This window comes from Hevea brasiliensis, chromosome 9, assembly GCF_030052815.1.
Source record: "Hevea brasiliensis isolate MT/VB/25A 57/8 chromosome 9, ASM3005281v1, whole genome shotgun sequence".
Taxonomy (NCBI): Eukaryota; Viridiplantae; Streptophyta; class Magnoliopsida; order Malpighiales; family Euphorbiaceae; genus Hevea; species Hevea brasiliensis.
Window position 1 is genome coordinate 91,927,574 of NC_079501.1, and position 22,314 is coordinate 91,949,887.

The 22,314-nt window shown below is 34.8% G+C and overlaps 1 protein-coding gene and 1 pseudogene across 1 annotated transcript; one reads left to right on the forward strand and one right to left on the reverse strand.

Annotated features, from left to right (window-relative positions):
• The first annotated feature begins 4,358 nt into the window (after nt 1–4,358).
• On the forward strand, nt 4,359–6,666 carry LOC110670834 (cytosolic sulfotransferase 12-like; annotated as a pseudogene).
• Nucleotides 6,667–9,323: 2,657 nt separating this feature from the next.
• LOC131182966 (uncharacterized) lies at nt 9,324–9,935 on the reverse strand. The gene has a single exon (XM_058152516.1). The coding sequence runs from the start codon at nt 9,933–9,935 to the stop codon at nt 9,324–9,326; it is 612 nt and encodes a 203-aa protein (XP_058008499.1).
• Nucleotides 9,936–22,314: the final 12,379 nt, after the last annotated feature.

Consider the following 22,314-nt stretch of genomic DNA (forward strand, 5'->3'; position numbering starts at 1 on the left):
AATAATTTTATATTTACATTATGGTTGTAAATAGTTTTTAAAAATATATTATTTTAATAATTAATTCTTGCTTTGTATTGTTTTTAAAACTTGTTTGAGAAAAATATTTTTTTAAATATATATAAGAAAGTATTAAAAAATAATTTAAAATTAAATTTAATAAGATTTAATTATAATAATATTAAAATAATAAATATTATTTTTTAAATTACTTTTTTAATAACATTTAAAATAATATTTTTTATAAAAAAAATAATCTTTACCTTCAATCATAATATCAAATAAGCTCTTAGTCCTATAATTTTAAATTTATAAATTATTCAATCTCTATAGTTCATTTTATCTTTCTTTACTAACTTAAATACTAGAAAATTTCCTTTATAATAATTACAAGATTAAAATAGTTCAAATAGTAAAAAGATAAATTGAATAAATAATATATTTATAAAAATAAAAATAAAAATAATTTTATTAAAAACACATAAAATTTTCCTTCATTCATATAAATTAGTGGTTATTGCCCATTGAATGCCACCTGCCAAAGAATTGTAATATCTACGTACATGGGGCTGGAGTGGCAAAGCGAGATGTGGACGTCAAATCTGGTGATTATACAAGAGATCACGGCCAGTTGCCTGTTGCAATAATAATCTCAATTATTGTACTTGCTTTTGTTTTTTTTTTTTGGTCCAGAAAAGATACTGCCACTCAAAAAACATGCCACAACTAGTACTTTGCCGATCAGCTAGAGCTACTGGTGGATTGAAAAGGGCAAAGTTTATAATTTGCCTATGAAATTTATTTTTCACTTTTAGTTTTTAATTTTAATTTATTATTAAAAAATTTTAGATTTTAATCAAATTTTAAAAACATTTCTTTAACATGCAATAGTAAATTTTTAAATAAATTTTTTTTAAATTATAATGTAACATTTATAAATATAATTTTAATACTTTTCGGTGAAGAATAAATTTTTTTTCTTTCTTCTTATAAAGTAGATAATTACTATAGTATTAATATTTTTATGATAGGTTAAACGGTGATTGAAATGGAGAGTATTGTTTTAGCTTTATTTTTGGATATGTGGAGAGGGGAAAGGATGGAAAATAAATTATGAAAAATAAAGTAAGATTATCATTTTTTCTTATTTGAAAATGGAAGGAAAATAATGTTTATTTTTTATTTTTTTTTTCTCTTTAATTTGGAGAGAAAATAAATTAATTAAAAGGAAAAAGTGTACTTGGTTAAAGAAAATTACCTATATACCCTTGTTTGCTCATTTCAACTTTTAAATAATTTATGAAATTGAAAGCAAAATGGTAAATCTAAAGAAATAGTATTATTTTCTTTCTCCTCTTATCTCTTTCCAAACAAGGGAAAACAAACTTTATTTCCTTCCTCGTTATTTTTCTTCCATTCCCAGAGGAGAGAAAATAAAGAATAAAAAATAAAAATGTTTTCGTTTCTTTATTTTCTTTTCTCCTCCATTTTGTATCAAACATACTGTTAATGTGAGAGAAAATGAAGTAAAAATGTAATTTCATTGTTTTTTCTAACCTGTAAACCTACTATAACATGTTTGTTAGCATAATTACAGTAATTAGCATGATTATAGGAGATTTATGTAGCATAATTATAGCAATTAGCATGATTATAGGAGATTTGTGTAGCATAATTATAGCAATTATTATTCTTGTCTAAATTAGCTCATATTCTCATGTATAAATAGATGTAATATCTCTGTAAATCAGACACAGACAAATACACAATGCTTTCCTTCATTACTTGTATTCTTTCTTCTAACATGGTATCAGAGCCGTAAAGCTTTTATTTATAGTTTCTGTGGTCTCTCTTCTATCTCTACAACCTGTTCTGCCTCTGTTTAAAGTTACTAGTTCCGGTGACCTTTGAGTCTCACTGCTGCCTTAGGAAGGATCACAGTAGTGTTTTCAGCCGATCCTCAAAATCCGGTGGCTGGGTTTTGTGCTAGTGGCCTTCACGCACCACTTTTTGGTTTCTGGAGATCTCTCATGCGTTGACAAGTGGCAGCGCGTGGCTTGTCTGTTTGCTGACCGGTGCTTCCTCCAACTTCGCTCAAGCATTTTCGGTGTTGGTTTGATCTTCAAAGGTCTCAATTTCTTTCTTTGTTTAATTTACGCTTGATTATTTGCCACTTTGTTTGTCTGACTTGTCGGGAGTCTTGTTTATCTCACAGTTACTCGACCTGATATTTCATATGTTGTTCATCTGGTCACCCAGTTTATGTCTGCTTCTCGCTCAACTCATTTCTCTGCAATACTTCGAATCCTTCGTTATATCAAAGGCACTCTTTTTCATGGTTTGCACTTTTCCGCTACCTCCTCCCTAGTATTATCTGGCTACTCTGATGCTGATTGGGCTGGTGATCTGACAGATTGTCGCTCTACAACTGGTTATTGTTTCTTCTTGAGTAATTCTCTGATCTCTTGGTGTAGCAAAAAGCAAACTGTTGCTGCACGTTCTAGCACAGAATCTGAATATCGTGCTCTTGCTGATGCTACATCTGAATTACTTTGGTTATGAACTGACTTGGGTGTCACTCATTCTTCTGCCACAATGCTTCATTGCGATAAAGAAGTGCTATACAGATTTCTCATAATGATGTATTTCATGAGCGTACCAAACACATCGAAATTGATTGTTATTTTGTACGTCATCATGTTGCTCATGGCACCATATGTTTGATTCCTGTCTCCTCTGTCAGCCAAACAGCTGATATATTCACCAAGACGCATCCTCCCGCTCGCTTTCAGGATCTCTTAGGCAAACTCAAGTTGGCACTTGTGCTACCACCTTGAGTTTGAAGGGGGGGGTGTTAGCATAATTACAGTAATTAGCATAATTATAGGAGATTTATGTAGCATAATTATAGCAATTAGCATGATTATAGGAGATTTGTGTAGCATAATTATAGCAATTATTATTCTTGTCTAAATTAGCTTATATTCTCATGTATAAATAGATGTAATATCTGTGTAAATCAAACACAGACAAATATACAAACAAATACACAATCCTTTCCTTCATTACTTGTATTCTTTCTTCTAACAATTTTAGAGGGATTTTTGTGAAATAAAATTAAAGTTCAATGATTTTTTAACGGCGAATTGAAGTTAAAAATGACTGAAGTGAAACACAGAATAAAATTTAAGGACAGACTATAAAAATTATTTGGATTGCCATGTCCAACCTAACAAAATAGAATTTTAACTTTAACAAGCATCAAAACTATATTGAAATCAAATATATATGTGATTTCATTAGATTTAATTAAGTTAAATTAATTGTAATTGGAAATCACATAATATAAAGATATTTTTAAGCGAAAATTATTTAAGATAATTAGATATAATTATAAAACTTTAAATTCTATAAAAATTTTAAACATATTCTATTATAATTTAATGATATATATGAGATAAATTTTATAAATATTTGGGAAAGAATATCAAAACTTTCAAAGTCGTATATGGATTTTATAATTTATTATTTGATAATTAAATTGAAGAAAAAAAATTTTATAGCAAAATTAGAGACTCAAATTTGATACATGTTTGGTGAATGATATGTTTTTAACCCCTGAATGAAGTTAGGCCAAGTTAAATCTAATTAAAGTGAAGAACTTAATCTAATTAAATAATTAGAAATTAATAATTTAAACAGAATATTAATTATATTTATTCTTTCCTCTCCTTATTAGAGGATCTTTAGGATAAAGAAATTTAAATTTGGAAAACTTAATTGTTGTTGGCTCACTTTTCACACATAATATATGAATTGATTTAGAGAGTTTTTTCCCCACATGACAAGCTTGTGTGATCTTCTCATTTGTATGCTAAGATTTTGTTCATAAATAAATTAATATTTTAATCATAAATAGGATAAGATTTGCCTACATGTATTAAAATGATTAAATTTGCAATTAATTGTATTAAACACAATAAATAAATAATTATTTGCCACATATTTTAAACTTTTTATATTTAATCAATAATTAATCATCACATATTTTAGTTATTTTACCTTCTGCATCGTTCACATATTGACCAGACAATATATAACCCGTAAAGGTAACATTTAAGATTTGATTACAAATGTTACAAATGTTATTATAGGACCAGACAATATATAACCCGTAAAGGTAACAATTTACCTAATTTCATTGTAAATTCAATACATAAATATACACGTAAAACACCGCACTGCAAGAGATGTAGCCAATAATTTATATATTGAAAGAATTTAAGGTCAAGTATTAAAATAGAACCCAAAAGAAAAAAAAAATATAGACCGTGTACACTTTGTCACTATTCACTACCATGCATAAGCAATTGCCAGCACTTCAACCTCTTGCACCTCTGCCTGACATATCAATTCAATCCTCTCCTGATCTCCCTGCTTACTTGCAGGAAAAGGAGCTTTCCCAAGAGATAAGGGACTTGGTAATGTCACTACCCACTGAAAAAGGCTGGGCTGCATATTACCTCCACTCAATATCAAGGTTTCTGGCACACAACTAGGCAACTCCAAGGAGTAGTAGCTTGCCAAAAATATTTCCAGGCTCATGATACCGACATCCTCCTTGTCACCACTCCTAAATCAGGCACCACTTGGTTGAAGGCAATAATGTTTTCCTTGGTGAATCGGGCTCTGTTTCCTGTACCTAAACTACACCCCTTGCTCACCAACATTCCCCATGTGCTGGTGCCTTTCCTGGAGATGGAATACATTGATTCACAGTTCCCCGACTTCGACAACTTCACCTTTCCAAGGCTTTTTTCAACCCATTTTCCATTTGTGTGACTTTCAAAATCTGTGGAGGACTCTGGTTGCAAGTTTGTTTACTTGTGTAGGAACCCTAAGGACACTTTCGTGTCACTTTGGCATTTCACTAACAAGCTAAGGAAACCTAAAGAAATGGGTGAAAATTCACTCGAAGAGGCCTTTGATAAGTTCTGTAGAGGTGTGAGATTGTACGGGCCATTTTGGGATCATGTTTTGGGCTATTGGAAGCTGAGCTTGGAAAAACCTGAAAGGGTATTGTTCTTGAAGTACGAAGACTTCAAGAAAGAGCCCAAAGTGCAGTTGAGGAAACTCTCTGAGTTCTTGGGATGTCCATTTTCTCAGAAAGAAGAAACATGTGGTGTGGTGGATGAAATCTTGAACTTGTGTAGTTTTGACAACTTGAGCAATTTGGAGTTGAATAAAACCAGAAAACTACCCTCCGGGGAGGAGAATTGCACCTTCTTCCGGCGAGGTGAAACAGGAGATTCCATGAATCATCTGACGGCTGAGATGTTAGAAAAAATGGACCCCATCACTGAACAGAAGTTGAATAGTTGTGGGTAAAATTTGTAGGTCTCTTTAGTCTTCAAGCTTTATGTCTTTTTCTTGATTTATTGTAAGCATGAATTTTTCGATTTCCAGGTGGCAGTACAAATTCCTGGTTGGCGTTTCTGCAGCTTTTTCATCAATATTATTCACGTACTAGCTTAATTCCCGTGCAAAAGCAAGTGATTTTATTAATTTTTAATTTTAATATTCAAATTATTAATATTTTATATTTATAATTAGTATTAACCAATTATAATAAAAAAAATAAATTCAATATTAGACAAATTAATAAAAGTATATATAAAATGAATTAAGAATATATAAAATATCAAAATAATATCTTAAATAATTTAAAAAAATGATATAACTAAAAAGTAAAATAAAACAAGAAAATATACTTGTATTTAAAAAATTAAAATCAATCAAATAATATTTGTGTGTAATAATTTGAAATTATTTAAATAATATTATGAAAATTATATATTAATATATGAAAATAGATTTAATATAAGAGATATTTAAGGAGATAATAATAATAATAATAATAATAATAATAATAATAATAATAATAATAATAATAATAATAAGGTAAAATTCTCTCTAAAAGTGAAATCACATTTATAAATTGGTAGCGATAATATAAAATTTATACTTATAATTTAGTCAATATAAAATAAATTACAATAATTGATGGGCAAAAGGTTCATTTGGCCCTTCAATTATTGTCTAAAAATTAAATAAGCCCTTAAATTTTTTTTTTGGGTCTAAAGAAACCATTCAACTGCTTAAAAGGATACACTTATACCAGTTCAACCAAACCTTAGTCACATGGTCATGTGACCGCGAGGACCGTTTTCCGCCAATGACCACTGTTATCTCTTTAATTGATAACGTCTTCTGCTCAAATAGATACCAACTTGCTGGACATCGACAATGACAATGATGAATTGCATGGAATCAAAAGGGGCACCTTCAAAGTTCAAATTTCATATGAAGATAAGAACTCTGACATTGAATCTCCTGGTTAGTATGGTCATGCAAATTATGGAGAGATACTCTCGTTGAAGAGGATGAGGATGACTGCGATGATGGTGATGAATGTGATGTGATCGGAATCTAGGAGAGGGTAGAGGAGATGCCACTGGAGAGGATACTCTTGCTTCCGGGGCTGCTTTGCAAGAGAGTGGGGTTAAAGGTGATGACTCAGAATGCTTGCTGGTAACATTTTTGAGGTTAGGTGAATTGTCAAGCTCTGATATTGCTTCATCGAACGCTTGCTTTGCAAGGTGGTAGGCCCTTTCAGTTGAATTCAAGATCTCATAAGAGAATACCGGGAAATTCAATGCCAAACCCAATCGGGTAGAATGTGTAGGAGGCAACTCAACCTCTGCAATAGTGGGGGTAGTCTCATATGCTTTCATTGAATGATTAGCAGCATCCTTCTTTTTTTTTTTTTTTTTTTTTCTTTTATTTTAATGGTAAAGACTTCATTCGACCTTTAAACATCATGAAGAAAGATAAACACAGTACTTGCAATCTTTCACGTAGACATAATGTTCTTACCTCATGTCATTCGGCAACAGTTGTATTATATTCTTTTCTCAAATTTATCTTTGCTCCTTCAATCCTCCCTTGATCACTCAATCACACAGTTGTGTTTTATTCTTCTCTCAAATATATCATTCTCCTTCAATTCTCCCTGTATCACTTGATCAGACCCATTCCCACACATTTTGCTTCAACAAATGCTGCTGCTCAATATCTGGATCGCTCATGGGTCCTACTAGCTCGACCTAGCTCCAATATTTCTTCCAAGGTATACTCGCGCACTTTGATGTTTGTCTTGCTTTGTTATACTTTCACATACCTTTGCACATCCCTTGTGAAACTTGACAAAAAACGGATATTCCTCCAGTTCCATAAATTTAGATTTAAGTATTTGTTTTTGCAGTATGCACCATGGCATCTTGTTGTCCCAAAATAGTCTAAGAGGGGGGTGAATTAGACTTTAATAATTTTTCGACATTTGCTTGTAGCCTAATGATTGTGGCTATGTTCAACTAGGTGCTCCTTTATATATAATGAAAGTAATATGTGTTTCAATAATGTGTCCCTAAATTGCAATTCAAGCTTTAATCAATATTTATAGCAATTTTTAACATAACATGCATCACGAAATATTTAACTAATTTCTCAACTTACTCAACATATCCTCAAGTATGTCAACTCAATCTATTCAATCAATATTCAATATCATGTATAAAAATTAAATTGCATAAAAGTAAGGAGGTCAAGATTAAAGAGATCAAACACAATAATTTTTATAGTGGTTCGGCTTAACTAGCCTACATCCACTCTCTCAAAGAACCCTCTTTGAATCTTCTCTCCACTATTTGCTCTTTTAAAGGCAAGTGACCAAAAGTCCTTTACAACTTTTCAACACCAAGCTTTTACCAAGGTAGCTTGAACCCTTGACAAGTGCTATCTCAAGCACTTACACTCTCAAGCTTCAATAGGTGCTTGTACAACCTCTCTTAAATGCAACTTAATGTTTTAGCACCCACTCTTACTCAATACAAATCAAACTATAAAGAAGAGATGAGTTGATTTGCCAATTGTAGCTCAAAGACTTTAAAGCTCTTAAATGAAAGCAATAAATGAAAAATCAAGGTTGGAGTTTAAATGTAAGCTTTCATCAAGTGTAAAATGAAGTAAAGAATGTGTATTTATAGTCTCAAATCATTTTAAACTGTTTGAAACTTTTTTGGAACGTTATACACTCTGTTCTAGGCAAAATAGCCATTATTTTGTCTTTTTGTGCGAAGTTAAGCAACTCTGATCATTTAGCAAACTAATGAAATTTTGGTAACAATAGTAAACTAGTTAGTAAACTAATGTTTTAGCAAACACATTAGCAAACTAATATTTTAGCAAACAGGTTAGCAAACTAATTTACCAGATGCCTGTTTCAAATTGTAATCTTTTACAAAATGATTTAGACCTTAAGAAAAATATATACTCCAATAGTAATATCCAAGGTCATGATGAGAGAATATTTTATAAAATAATTAAAAGAAAAAATTTAATTTTGAGCTCCATTTGACTAAACTTTCATCTATTCTTTTTACACAAGTCTTAAAACTCAATTTCTAACTCTATGACTTTCATACCTTTATTTTGAGTCTTGGCTTACATAATCTTGTTCTTTCTTATCTTGGATTTATCTTGAGATGCCTTTGAGTATTCTTCCTCCTTAGATATAACTTCAAAGGTTCTTTATAAATAAGAGAAAGAATCTACATATCACTTTAAAATTGGGTTAGATAGATTCTATTTGAGTTTTGTTATCATCAAAATCAATGCTCATTTTGAGCTACACGGGGTCAACAATCTCTCCCTTTTTTATGATGACAAAACTCAATTGAATTATCAATCAAGAATCAATAAAAAGGAGCATAAGTTTATGTATATCCAAGCAAGTTAGTATGCAGAAAAATACTCCCCCTAAATATATGCACATAATTTTCAACAGCTATATAACAGTTCCCCCTTAATTTATGCTACAAAGCATGTTCATAAGATATTCACAATATTCTCTACAAAGCAAAAAAAATTGATATGCACATAAACATACTTCCATTTTCAAAGTACTTCCATTTGTCAAAGTATAAACACATATCCATCCTATACACATAAACATATGGAATCCACCTATGCACATAAACATACTTCCATTTGTGAAAGTATAAACACATATCCATCCTATTCTCCCCCTTTTTATCATCATCCAAAAAGGAAACAGGAGATATTAACCCAAAAAGAATCAAGTTAGCCCAAACTTAAACGCAGTAAGGTAAACAATAGCAAACTGAAAAATTAGTCAATAATAGTAGCAAACATACTAGTAAACTAAAGATGCAGATAGGAAACTAAAAAATCCAGATTATGTTCTAATCATTTAGTCTTTTGCTCCTTTGAGTAGCTTTGGAAGGCACCATCTTCTTCTTGGAAGGTTTAGCAGCAGGTGGCTGAGAACCTTGGTTAGCCAAATGCTCATGCTTCTGCGGCTCATCCTCATCATATGGGGTTTGAAGGGCAGCAGCCAGAGACTGGTATTGATTAGATACTGTAGACTTAGATCTTTTTTTACCTTTCTTGGCTGGAGGTGCAGCAGCTGCAGAGAGTTGAGATGGAGCACTCTCTTGTTGATCCTTTAGAGAGGCTTCTTTTTGCTGTGTAGAGGCAGCTGCAGGTTTCAGAAGCTGTTCACTCTCAGGCTCAACAGCTGGCTCACTTTCAGGTTCTACAACCTGTTCACTACCATGCTCAACAAGGACATCAGCTGCAGGTTCAACTTCAGGTTCAACAACCTGTTCACTAACATGCTCAACAGGGGCTTCAGCTGCAGGTTCAATTTCAGGTTCAACAACTTGTTCGCTTCCATGTTCCACAGCAGCTGTAGACTCACCAAGCCTAGTACCTTCACATTCAACATTACCATGAGCCGAGACATAAGTAGCAGGAGAAGAGGCATCATTTGCATGTAACACCCCCGTTTGCATAGCCTGGTAGATTTCGCTGTCCCGATGACCGGTATCGGTCCGGACAATTAAGGAGATTAGAGCCACACTTAAGACAACTTGAGAAGCCATAAATACAAATAATTAGTAATGTTTAATTAGTTAACTATAAATAAGAAAAACAGAACATAAGAGGTTAAACGAGTCGAGAGTCACAGCGATGAGTGACCTCCTCTGGAACGACTGCGAAGTCATTTTAAACTCAAATTTCGAACCGTAAAAAGTGACACTGCGGTCCTTAGGACCCTTATGGACACAGTGGAAAAGAGAAAATCACGAAAAAAGAACTGTTAAGTCAGTCAAATAATTAGGTCAGGGAACCAAAAGAAATATGGAATTATTTGCAAACCGGGATGAACCGGCGAGGGGCAATTTGGTCAATTGACCCCGAGAGCTGACTCCTGACCTAACTGTCCAATAAAATCGGAGAAATAAAAATTTTTGAATCAAGGATTAGATTAAAGAACTAATGAAAAATTTAAGAAAATTGAAAAAGAAAAGAAAAAGGTTTATTGCATCATGTGGATGACATCATTGTGATGTCAAAAATCAATTTTAATTTCTCAACTTTTTTGACCAAGTCAAATACATAAAATTTCACTTAAAATACTTAAAAAATTAGAAGAAAAAGTCATTTCTTCTTCCAAAAAAAAATTCAGCCGACTCCCATTCCTTTCTCTTTCTTTTTTCTTTTCAATTTCCTCCATTAATGGTCATTTAAGCTTCTTAAACCCTATTATTTCTTCACAAATTTCATACTCACCAAAGTAAGGTCTTGCTCTTTGGCTTTAATAGAGAGATTTGAAATAAGAAGGATCAAAAAGAAGTGAAGATTTGGAATTACAAATTCTTCTCAACAAGTAAGTCCCTCTTTCTAACTTAATTTGAGTAAAATGCATAGAAGTGAGCTTGAATAAGTAGCAAATTACATAGAAACTCAAGAAATCACTCATGTATGAAGCTTTATGAAAGTTTGTCAGCATGAAATTAATTAGGGTTTGATAGAAATTGTTAGAATTAAAGAGGTACTCATGCTTGATTGAGTAAGTAAGTGAGACTTACACACTTAGAATTCATGAATTGAGGAAATTGAGGAATTAGGGTTCTTGACCCTTAGGGTTTTGGGAGAAAATTTAAGAAATTGGTAAATGATGACTTTGGTCTATGGTGAGATGAAAAATGGTCAATAATGACCAAAAGAGATGTGTGGAAATTGTGAGAAGGAAAGTCAAATTCGTAGGTCAAATGGTCATGCTGTTGGCAGCATGACCAAGCCAACTTTGAAGGACCAAAACGGAAATTTTACAAGTCCAATTGATATGCCACCAATTGAGGATGAAAATAGACATAAAATGACACAATTTTCATTGAGGAACCATGCCCAAAAACTGACCAAAACCTAGTGAACCAAGTGACCAAAGTTGGTTAAGAGCAGTCTGCCACTGCACAAACTGACCAAATGAACAGTATTTGTTCATTTGGTCATAACTCGAGCTAGGAAGGTCAAAATGACCTGAAATTTTACTAGTAATTAGATAAGATATAGATCTAAAACTTTCATGAAGAACACCAACCCAAATTATGCCATTAACCTAATCAAATTATTGAGCAAAATTGAGTTACTGAACCTGCAGATTTCTATTTGAACAGCAAAGTTCCAATGGCTATAACTCTCTCTAGAAAACTCTTATTTAGGCGATTCTTGAACCGATGGAAACCTAAGACATAGTAGAACATTTTGTATGAAGGAAATTAGACCAAATTATGGACTTAACTTGATCAAATTATTGAATGAAGTTGGATCAAAAATCTGCCAGAACCTAAATTGCAGCATGAGCGATTGCGTGAGCGATGGTAATTGTATTTTGGCTATAACTTGAGCTTCAAAACTCCAATTGGGGTGATTCAAAAATAAGAATATACTTAAGACAATAAGGAACATTTTCTATAAAGGAAGGTTTGCCAAATTCCAACAGTAAAAGGACCAATGAAACAGTGCAACTTAGGACCCTAAAACTGAAAATTGGCAATTTTGCCTAAAAGACCTAAGCTTTGAGAAAATGACCAAAACCAACAAGTTTAATGACCAAAATGTGGTGTGTGGGTGAAGTTGTAGTTCCCATACCTATTAAGCCTTAGAAAGTCAACTATTTGACTTGAATAGTGCAGTGAATAGTAACCCAAAACACAAAATTTAAAGAACGTCGAATTTAGCACGTTAGAGCTAGGTAATTGTGAAGCTAAATTTATTTTGGATTTATGTTAAGTTCTAGTACTGAAACATTGTAAAATTGCGTGTTTCAGTTGAAAAGAATATCGGGAAGGAACCCGAGGAACCGAGTCGAGGCTAAGGGACGACTCGTTTGAGGTTTGTGCACAACATCACTATGCTTTAAAATGTGTTGATAAAGTGAATGAAATATGTGTTTTACATTTGCTTTGAATTATTGAGAATTTATTTGTGACATTAGTTATGATGTTTTGACTTAAATTATTGGAAGTTATTGTGTATATTTGAAATGACAATGTTTAACAAATTGTTAAGATAAGTTTTGAAACCACAGTGTCATGACCATATATTTGAACACCTCACTAGCACGACTAGTGGAGGTAATTAGTTTCGAATTTTGATTCCTTCTCTGGAGAAGTGTTGAGGTGTGCCAGTAGAAGAGGATGTGAATGGATATCCATATATTTGAGCTAGCTAGCCTTGTGATGTGATTTCTCTTTAGCCTCTGGCTATTGAGATTCTATTTGTTTCGAATGGCATGATCTAACTGTGGGTTTTATGAAATGTGTTTTGATACTTTGAAATGAACTTGGTTTACATTTAAAATCTCATAATGCATAATTTGTACTTAATTCTTATGTTCAGCCAAATTTTTGAATAAATGTGATTTAAGTTTTGCATAAAGATTATTTTAGTATGTTGTGCACCACTGAGTCCTAGTTCTCAGCGATAGCTTCTATTCTTTATCATAAATCTGAGAGACTAGAGGAAGCGTGATGAAATTTCTTGAGGTGTGAAGAGCTATCAGCTTGAAGTCACCGGGTATAATTTATACCCCGATTGTAAATATTTATTTTGATATATGTAATGCACAGAAATGTATGGACATGTTAAAATGGGTCTTGAGCAGCTTGTACAAAATCTATATAAAATTCGTAATAAATTTTACTTTGGATTTTCTTAATGTAAATTTTTGTATGATGTATATATAAATTGTTTATCCTTAAAGAAATATCAATGTATGAAATTGATTGACTGTACCTTGAGGATTATTGAATTTTGAACTTGAGAAATTGATTGAAACGATTGTGGAATTGATCAAATTAATTGAGTTTGATAGTGAAACCGAAGTAGTGGTTGAGAAAAACTTTTAGAAGTGCTTTTTACAGGTATTTAAAGAACTGTTTTTTCAAAATTCAGAGGGAACTTTGTCAAAATTTTTATAAAATTTGCGAAAAAATAAAATGGGCTAAAATTTCCAACTAGCTTTCAACTTAATTACATGTTTAAAATACTTATTAGAAATGCTCACCACTTATCAAAAATAAGAAAATTGTTTTAAAATCCCTTGTAGGGTACTTAATGAGTTATCGGTAGGTGAAGTTCGGTAGTTCATTAGGTATTCTACGGGATCATGTTATGCCTTACAGAGGGGTAAGGCATGACATGTTTTAGTGGTATCAGAGCAAATTTTTGAAGTATGTTTTAAATTGTGAATTTGTATCTTTTCTTTGTTAAGTACAACTGCTTAATGTCCATATTTGTTACATACAGTGCATTACATCATAAATATGAACTAATGGAGGGAAATCTCCATCTGTTATTTGTTCAGGAGATACCCTAACTTCAGACTGAAATGGAAGAAGGGGATCGCTCAGTTGAGCAGTCTGTTGAAGCTGAGGCACAAGAGGAAGCCCCAGCTTTACCGAATGTTAATGGGTCGTGACACCAGACCCCACAAATGCGCGATTCCACACGATTCGCAGCGGATGGCTGCCATATTTTAACAAATGGCTGGGGGTATGCCTGCTCAAGCTCCACCCCAAACACCTGTGGCACAACCACTTCCTCTAGCCAGACAATATGACAAATTACTGAAGTATGGGGTCAGAATTTAAAGTCTGATGGACCCTTTAGAGGCGAGCAATGGCTTGAAAGAATGGGCCAGTGTTTAAGAAACTGCCGCCGGATGAGCTAAAGTTTGAGTATTACGTGTCTCTCTGCAAGGGGATGCATATGATTGGTGGAAGACCATCCCCACGGCTTAGTGAACCACGGTGCTAACACAGGATGACTTCATCAGAGAGTTCAGACAGAAATACATCCCAGACGCATATGTTGATCAGAAATTGCAAGAATTTTTGAGTTTAAAACAAGGCAACAAAATAGTGGCAGAGTATGAGAGGGAGTTCTCCCGCTTAAGTCACTATGCAGGGAGTCTCCTCTCTACCAGCAAGCCAAGATGCAAGAGATTTGAGACTGGTTTGAAGCCCAGCATAAGGATGCAAATTGTGGGATTCCGACACAGCAACTTCTCAGAGCTCATGTCTCAAGCACTTAAGTTGGAAAGAATAGAATCAGAAGCAACCCCATTGAAAGAAAAATCAGAAAAAGCTGAGAAATCAGAGAAAGACAAGGGGGAAAAGTCTGTAGAGCCTAGTTCTGGTGGGACTTCTGGGAAAAAGAAGAAGTTTAGTGGACTCAACAGGGGTCGAGGTGGAAGATTTGGTAGAGGCAGATTTTTTGGACAGAGACCCCCTAGGTCTGGTCAGCAGTCGAGCAGGGGTTCATATTCTGCCCGCCCCTGTGAGACTTGTGGCAAGATTCATGGGGGGGAGTGTTATTGGGCCACTGGAGCCTACTTTAACTGCGAAGGCAAGGGTCATTTAGCAAGAGACTGCATTAGTGCTCCATCTTCGAGATATGGTCCAACTCCTACTACTGCCGAGGTATCTATTCAGAGTCCCACTCCCAGAGGTTCACAGTCATTTGGCAGAGGAAGAGGCGGTAGAGAGCCTTTGCTTGACGATCGAGGCACGATTGGTCAATCAAGGCTGAGGAAGTGCTTGACCCGAGTCTACACAATGAGACAGCGAGAAGAGGTTGAGACTTCCGATATGGTAGCTGGTACATTCTCTATCTCTGATCAAGAAGTATTTGTATTGTTTGATCCGGGTTCAACCCATTCATATGTTAGTGCTAGCATAGTCAGTTCACTTGCTGTTCCATGTGTGCAAATGGATTTTGAAATGCTAGTAACTAGTCCATTAGGACAAGAGGTCCGGGTCAATAGAATTTATAGAGACTGTCCTTTGGTGATCCAAGGACATGTTTTCCTGTCAGACTTGATTGAAATGCCCTTCAGAGAGTATGATATTATCTTAGGCATGGATTGGTTAGCGGGCATCACGCTATGATTATTGTAGGCGAAGGCGGTCACTTTTGGTCTCCTTTGTGCGGTGATGTGGTAATACGGGAGAGGCATTTACGCCATCAAACATCATTTAATGCACTAGCGGAAGAATGATCGAGAAAGGGTGTGAAGCATACTTGGCACATGTGATAGACACCCAAGTGGGAGTCGGCACTAAGGGACATCCCTATGTATGTGATTTTCGGATGTATTTCTGATGAATTGCGGGATTACCTCGAGAAAAGAGAGGTGCGATTTGAGATTGATGTTATGCACGATGTGGACCCAATCTCCATAACGACATATAGAATGGCACTGCGAGAATTAAAGAGTTGAAAATCTGATTGCAAGAGTTGCTTGACAAGGGCTTTATCTGCCCTAGTGTGTCACCTTGGGGAGCGCCAGTATTGTTTGTAAAGAAGAAAGATGGCACTCTCCGTTTGTGTATTGATTATCGGCAGTTGAATAAGGAGACAATAAAGAATAGATATCCATTGCCCCTTATTGATGACTTGTTTGATCAGTTGAGGGGTGCAGCTGTGTTCTCCAAAATTGACTTGAGATCAGGTTATTATCAGTTGAAAGTACAAGACCAGAGTATTGCTAAAACTGCCTTCAGAACCCGTTATGGCCATTATGAGTTCCTAGTTATGCCATTCGGGTTAACTAATGCTCCGGCTGCTTTTATGGATCTGATGAACACTATCTTCAGACCATACCTCGACCAGTTTGTTATGGTATTCATAGATGATATATTGGTCTATTCGAGGAATGCAGAAGAGCATGATAGACATCTGCGGATTATACTGCAGACTTTGAGAGAGAAACAGCTATATGCCAAATTATCGAGTGTGAATTTTGGCTGAAGGAGATATCCTTTTTGGGGCATGTAGTATCAGAAGAGGGCATTAAGGTAGATCCAAGTAAGATTGAAGCTGTCCTTAATTGGAGGCCACCCAGAAATGTCACAGAAATTCGTAGTTTTCTGGGTTTAGCTGGATACTTCCGTAGATTTGTGAAGGGATTCTCCATGTTGGCATCTCCATTGACCAAGCTGCTTAGAAAAGATGTAAAATTTCAGTGGACGGACAAATGCCAGCAGAGTTTTGATGAATTAAAGAGATGTTTGACTGAAGCTCCAGTCCTGACTTTACCTACTCTGGGTAAAGAATATACAGTATATAGTGATGCTTCTCACAATGGGTTAGGCTGTGTATTGATGTAAGATCGAAATGTCATTGCCTATGCATCACGCCAGCTAAAACCACATGAGAGGAATTATCCGACATATGACTTGGAGCTTGCAGCTATAGTGTTTGCTCTTAAGATCTGGAGACATTATTTGTATGGGGAGAAGTGCTACATCTATACAGATCATAAGAGTTTGAAGTATTTGGGTACTCAGAAAGAGCTGAATTTGAGACAGAGGAGATGGTTAGAGTTGATAAAAGACTATGATTGTCTGATAGACTATCAGCCAGGGAAAGCTAATGTTGTGGCTGACGCTTTAAGTCGCAAGACTATGGCAAGTCTACGAGTTACTCCTTTGTCCTTGGTACATGAGTTGAGATCATTACATGCCAGTTTAGAGATTAATGATGATGGGCAGACAGCAGTTGCATGGCATGTACAGCCAGTGTTGATTGATCATATTAGAATGGCTGCTCAGAATGATCAGAAATATCAGAAGCTGATGGAAGAAGTCCGACAGGGCAAGAAACTAGAATTCTCAATAAGAAATGATGGTCTACTGCTACACCAGGGCAGAATGTGTGTTCCTAATAATATTGATTTGAGGCAGATTATTTTGAAGGAAGCACATGAATCTCCTTTTGCCATGCACCCTGGTGGCACAAAAATGTATAGAGGGCTAAAGGAGCATTACTGGTGGATGGGTATGAAAAGGGATGTGGCAGAGTTTGTATCTAAATGCCTAACTTGTCAGCAAGTAAAGGCAGAGCATCAAGTACCCGCTGGGTTATTACATCCACTATCAGTACCAGAGTGGAAATGGGAGAGAATAACGATGGATTTTGTGATGGGACTTCCGAGGACACAGAAGAGTCATGATGCAGTATGGGTCATTGTTGACAGATTGACTAAGTCTGCTCATTTTCTGCCAGTCCGAATGGACTACAGTTTGGACAGATTGGCCAGATTGTACATCGATGAGATTGTGAGACTGCATGGAGTGCCAGTATCTATTGTGTCAGACAGAGATCCTAGGTTCACTTCTAGATTCTGGGGTAGTCTTCAGAGAGCCCTAGGAACTAGATTGAATTTCAGTACTGCATTCCACCCACAGACAGATGGCCAATCTGAGAGGGTAATTCAGATCTTAGAGGACATGCTACGGGCTTGTGTGATTGAGTTTGAGGGTAGTTGGGATATACACTTGCCTTTGATTGAGTTTGCTTATAACAACAGCTACCAATCAAGCATTGGGATGCCTCCATATGAAGCTTTGTATGGCAGAAAATATAGAACCCGTTATGTTGGGATGACGTGGGTGAAAGAAAGATGATTGGACCCAAAATTGTTTAACAGACTGAGGAGAAGATCAGGGTGATCAGAGACCGACTTAAGGCTGCATCAGACCGTCAGAAGTCCTACATTGATTTGAAGAGAAGAGATATTGAGTACGCAGTAGGTGAGAAAGTTTTCCTCAAGGTTTCTCCTTGGAAGAGAATTATGAGATTCGGCAGAAAGGGGAAACTAAGTCCTCGTTTTATCGGGCCATATGAGGTATTGGAAAGAGTAGGTCCTTTGGCATATCGTTTGGCACTACCTCCAGAGTTAGAGAAGATACATAATGTCTTCCATGTGTCTATGTTGAGGAGGTATCGATCAGACCCATCTCATGTACTAGCAGTAGAGGAAATTGAAGTGAATCCAGACCTCACATATGAAGAAGAACCCATAAAGATTCTGGCTTATGAGGTGAAGCAGCTACAGAACAAGCAGATACCGTTGGTAAAAGTGCTGTGGAACCATCATTCAGGCCAAGAAGCTACTTGGGAACGAGAGGAGGACATGAGGAGATAGCACCCACAGCTGTTCAAAGATTGATACCAGGTAAAATTTCGAGACGAAATTTATTTAAGGGGGGGAGAATTGTAACACCCCCGTTTGCATAGCCTGGTAGATTTCACTGTCCCGGTGACCGGTGTCGGTCCGGACAATTAAGGAGATTAGAGCCACACTTAAGACAACTTGAGAAGCCATAAACACAAATAATTAGTAATGTTTAATTAGTTAACTATAAATAAGAAAAACAGAACATAAGAGGTTAAACGAGTCGAGAGTCACAGCGATAAGTGACCTTCTAGAACGCATTGAAGTCATTTTAAACTCAAATTTGAACCGTAAAAAGTGACTGCGGTCCTTAGGACCCTTATGGACACGATGGAAAAGAAAATCACGAAAAAGAACTGTTAAGTCGGTCAAATAATTAGGTCGAGGCAGAAAGAAATATGAAATTATTTGCAAACGGGATGAACGGCGAGGGCAATTTTGTCAATTGACCCCGAGAGCTGACTCCTGACCTAACTGTCCAATAAAATCGGAGAAATAAAAATTTTTGAATCAAGGATTAGATTAAAGAACCAATGAAAAATTTAAGAAAATTGAAAAAGAAAAGAAAAAGGTTTATTGCATCATGTGGATGACATCATTGTGATGTCAAAAATCAATTTTAATTTCCCAACTTTTTTGACCAAGTCAAATACATAAAATTTCACTTAAAATACTTAAAAAATTAGAAGAAAAAGTCATTTCTTCTTCCCTAAAAAAATTCAGCCGACTCCCATTCCTTTTTCTTTCTTTTTTCTTTTCAATTTCCTCCATTAATGGTCATTTAAGCTTCTTAAACCCTATTATTTCTTCACAAATTTCATACTCACCAAAGTAAGGTCTTGCTCTTTGGCTTTGATAGAGAGATTTGAAATAAGAAGGATCAAAAAGAAGTGAAGATTTGGAATTACAAATTCTTCTCAACAAGTAAGTCCCTCTTTCTAACTTAATTTGAGTAAAATGCATAGAAGTGAGCTTGAATAAGTAGCAAATTACATAGAAACTCAAGAAATCACTCATGTATGAAGCTTTACGAAAGTTTGTCAGCATGAAATTAATTAGGGTTTGATAGAAATTGTTAGAATTAAAGAGGTACTCATGCTTGATTGAGTAAGTAAGTGAGACTTACACACTTAGAATTCATGAATTGAGGAAATTGAGGAATTAGGGTCCTTGACCCTTAGGGTTTTGGGAGAAAATTTCAGAAATTGGTAAATGATGACTTTGGTCTATGGTGAGATGAAAAATGGTCAATAATGACCAAAAGAGATGTGTGGAAATTGTGAGAAGGAAAGTCAAATTCGTAGGTCAAATGGTCATGCTGCTGGCAGCATGACCAAGCCAACTTTGAAGGACCAAAACAGAAATTTTACAAGTCCAATTGATATGCCACCAATTGGGGATGAAAATAGACATAAAATGACACAATTTTCATTAAGGAACCATGCCCAAAAACTGACCAAAACCTAGTGAACCAAGTGACTAAAGTTGGTTAAGAGCAGTCTGCCACTGCACAAACTGACCAAATGAACAGTATTTGTTCATTTGGTCATAACTCGAGCTAGGAAGGTCAAAATGACCTGAAATTTTACCAGTAATTAGATAAGATATAGATCTAAAACTTTCATGAAGAACACCAACCCAAATTATGCCATTAACCTAATCAAATTATTGAGCAAAGTTGAGTTACTGAACCTGCAAAACTGCAGACTTCCATTTGAACAGCAAAGTTCCAATGGCTATAACTCTCTCTAGAAAACTCCGATTTAGACGATTCTTGAACCGATGGAAACCTAAGACATAGTAGAACATTTCGTATGAAGGAAATTAGACCAAATTATGGACTTAACTTGATCAAATTATTGAATGAAGTTGGATCAATAATCTGCCAGAACCTAAATTGCAGCATGAATAGTACACGTGAACAGTAATTGTATTTTGGCTATAACTTGAGCTACAAAACTCCAATTGGGGTGATTCAAAAATGAGAATATACTTAAGACAATAAGGAACATTTTCTATGAAGGAAGGTTTGCCAAATTCCAACAGTAAAAGGACCAATGAAACAGTACAACTTAGGACCCCAAAACTAAAAATTGGAAATTTTGCCTAAAAGACCTAAGCTTTGAGAAAATGACCAAAACCAACAAGTTTAATGACCAAAATGTGGTATGTAGGTGAAGTTGGAGTTCCCATACCTATTAAGCCTTAGAAAGTCAACTATTTGACTTGAATAGTGCAGTGAATAGTAATCCAAAACACAAAATTTAAATAACGTCGAATTTAGCACGTTAGAGCTAGGTAATTGTGAAGCTAAATTTATTTTGGATTTATGTTAAGTTCTAGTACTGAAACATTGTAAAATTGCGTATTTCAGTTGAAAAGAATATCGGGAAGGAACCCGAGGAACCGAGTCGAGGCTAAGGGACGACTCGTTTGAGGTTTGTGCACAACATCACTATGCTTTAAAATGTGTTGATAAAGTGAATGAAATATGTGTTTTACATTTGCTTTGAATTATTGAGAATTTATTTGTGACATTAGTTATGATGTTTTGACTTAAATTGTTGGAAGTTATTGTGTATATTTGAAATGACAATGTTTAACAAATTGTTAAGATAAGTTTTGAAACCACAGTGTCATGACCATATATTTGAACACCTCACTAGCACGACTAGTGGAGGTAATTAGTTTCGAATTTTGATTCCTTCTCTGGAGAAGTGTTGAGGTGTGCCAGTAGAAGAGGATGTGAATGGATATCCATATATTTGAGCTAGCTAGCCTTGTGATGTGATTTCTCTTTAGCCTCTGGCTATTGAGATTCTATTTGTTTCGAATGGCATGATCTAACTGTGGGTTTTATGAAATGTGTTTTGATACTTTGAAATGAACTTGGTTTGCATTTAAAATCTCATAATGCATAATTTGTACTTAATTCTTATGTTCAGCCAAATTTTTGAATAAATGTGATTTAAGTTTTGCATAAAGATTATTTTAGTATGTTGTGCACCACTGAGTCCTAGTACTCAGCGATAGCTTCTATTGCTGTCGCAGATACAGAGACTAGAGGAGCAGCAGACTGAGCTGCTAAGGTGTGAAGAGCTATCAGCTTGAAGTCACCGGGTATAATTTATACCCTGATTGTAAATATTTATTTTGATATACGTAATGCACAGAAATATATGGACATGTTAAAATGGGTCTTGAGCAGCTTGTACAAAATCTGTATAAAATTCGTAATAAATTTTACTTTGGATTTTCTTAATGTAAATTTTTGTATGATGTATATATAAATTGTTTATCCTTAAAGAAATATCAATGTATGAAATTGATTGACTGTACCTTGAGGATTATTGAATTTTGAACTTGAGAAATTGATTGAAACGATTGTGAAATTGATCAAATTAATTGAGTTTGATTGTGAAACCGAAGTAGTGGTTGAGAAAAACTTTTAGAAGTGCTTTTTACAGGTATTTGAAGAACTGTTTTCTCAAAATTCAGAGGGAACTCTGTCAAAATTTTTATAAAATTTACGGAAAAATAAAATGGGCTAAAATTTCCAACTAGCTTTCAACTTAATTACATGTTTAAAATACTTATTAGAAATGCTCACCACTTATCAAAAATAAGAAAATTGTTTTAAAATCCCTTGTATGGTACTTAATGAGTTATCGGTAGGTGAAGTTCGGTAGTTCATTAGGTATTCTACGGGATCATGTTATGCCTTACAGAGGGGTAAGGTGTGACATTGCAGGTATATCAGACTCAACTTTAGTTGGGAAACCAGTTTCCCTTGCCTGCTGAAGACCGACAATCAGTTTCTTTAATTCCTCATTTTGAGTAAGCAAATGACTCACTTTGTAATC

Excerpts from the sequence above, each read along its gene's own strand:
- LOC131182966 (XM_058152516.1), bottom strand. The coding sequence starts at position 9,935 with ATGCAAACGGGGGTGTTACATGCAAATGATGCCTCTTCTCCTGCTACT.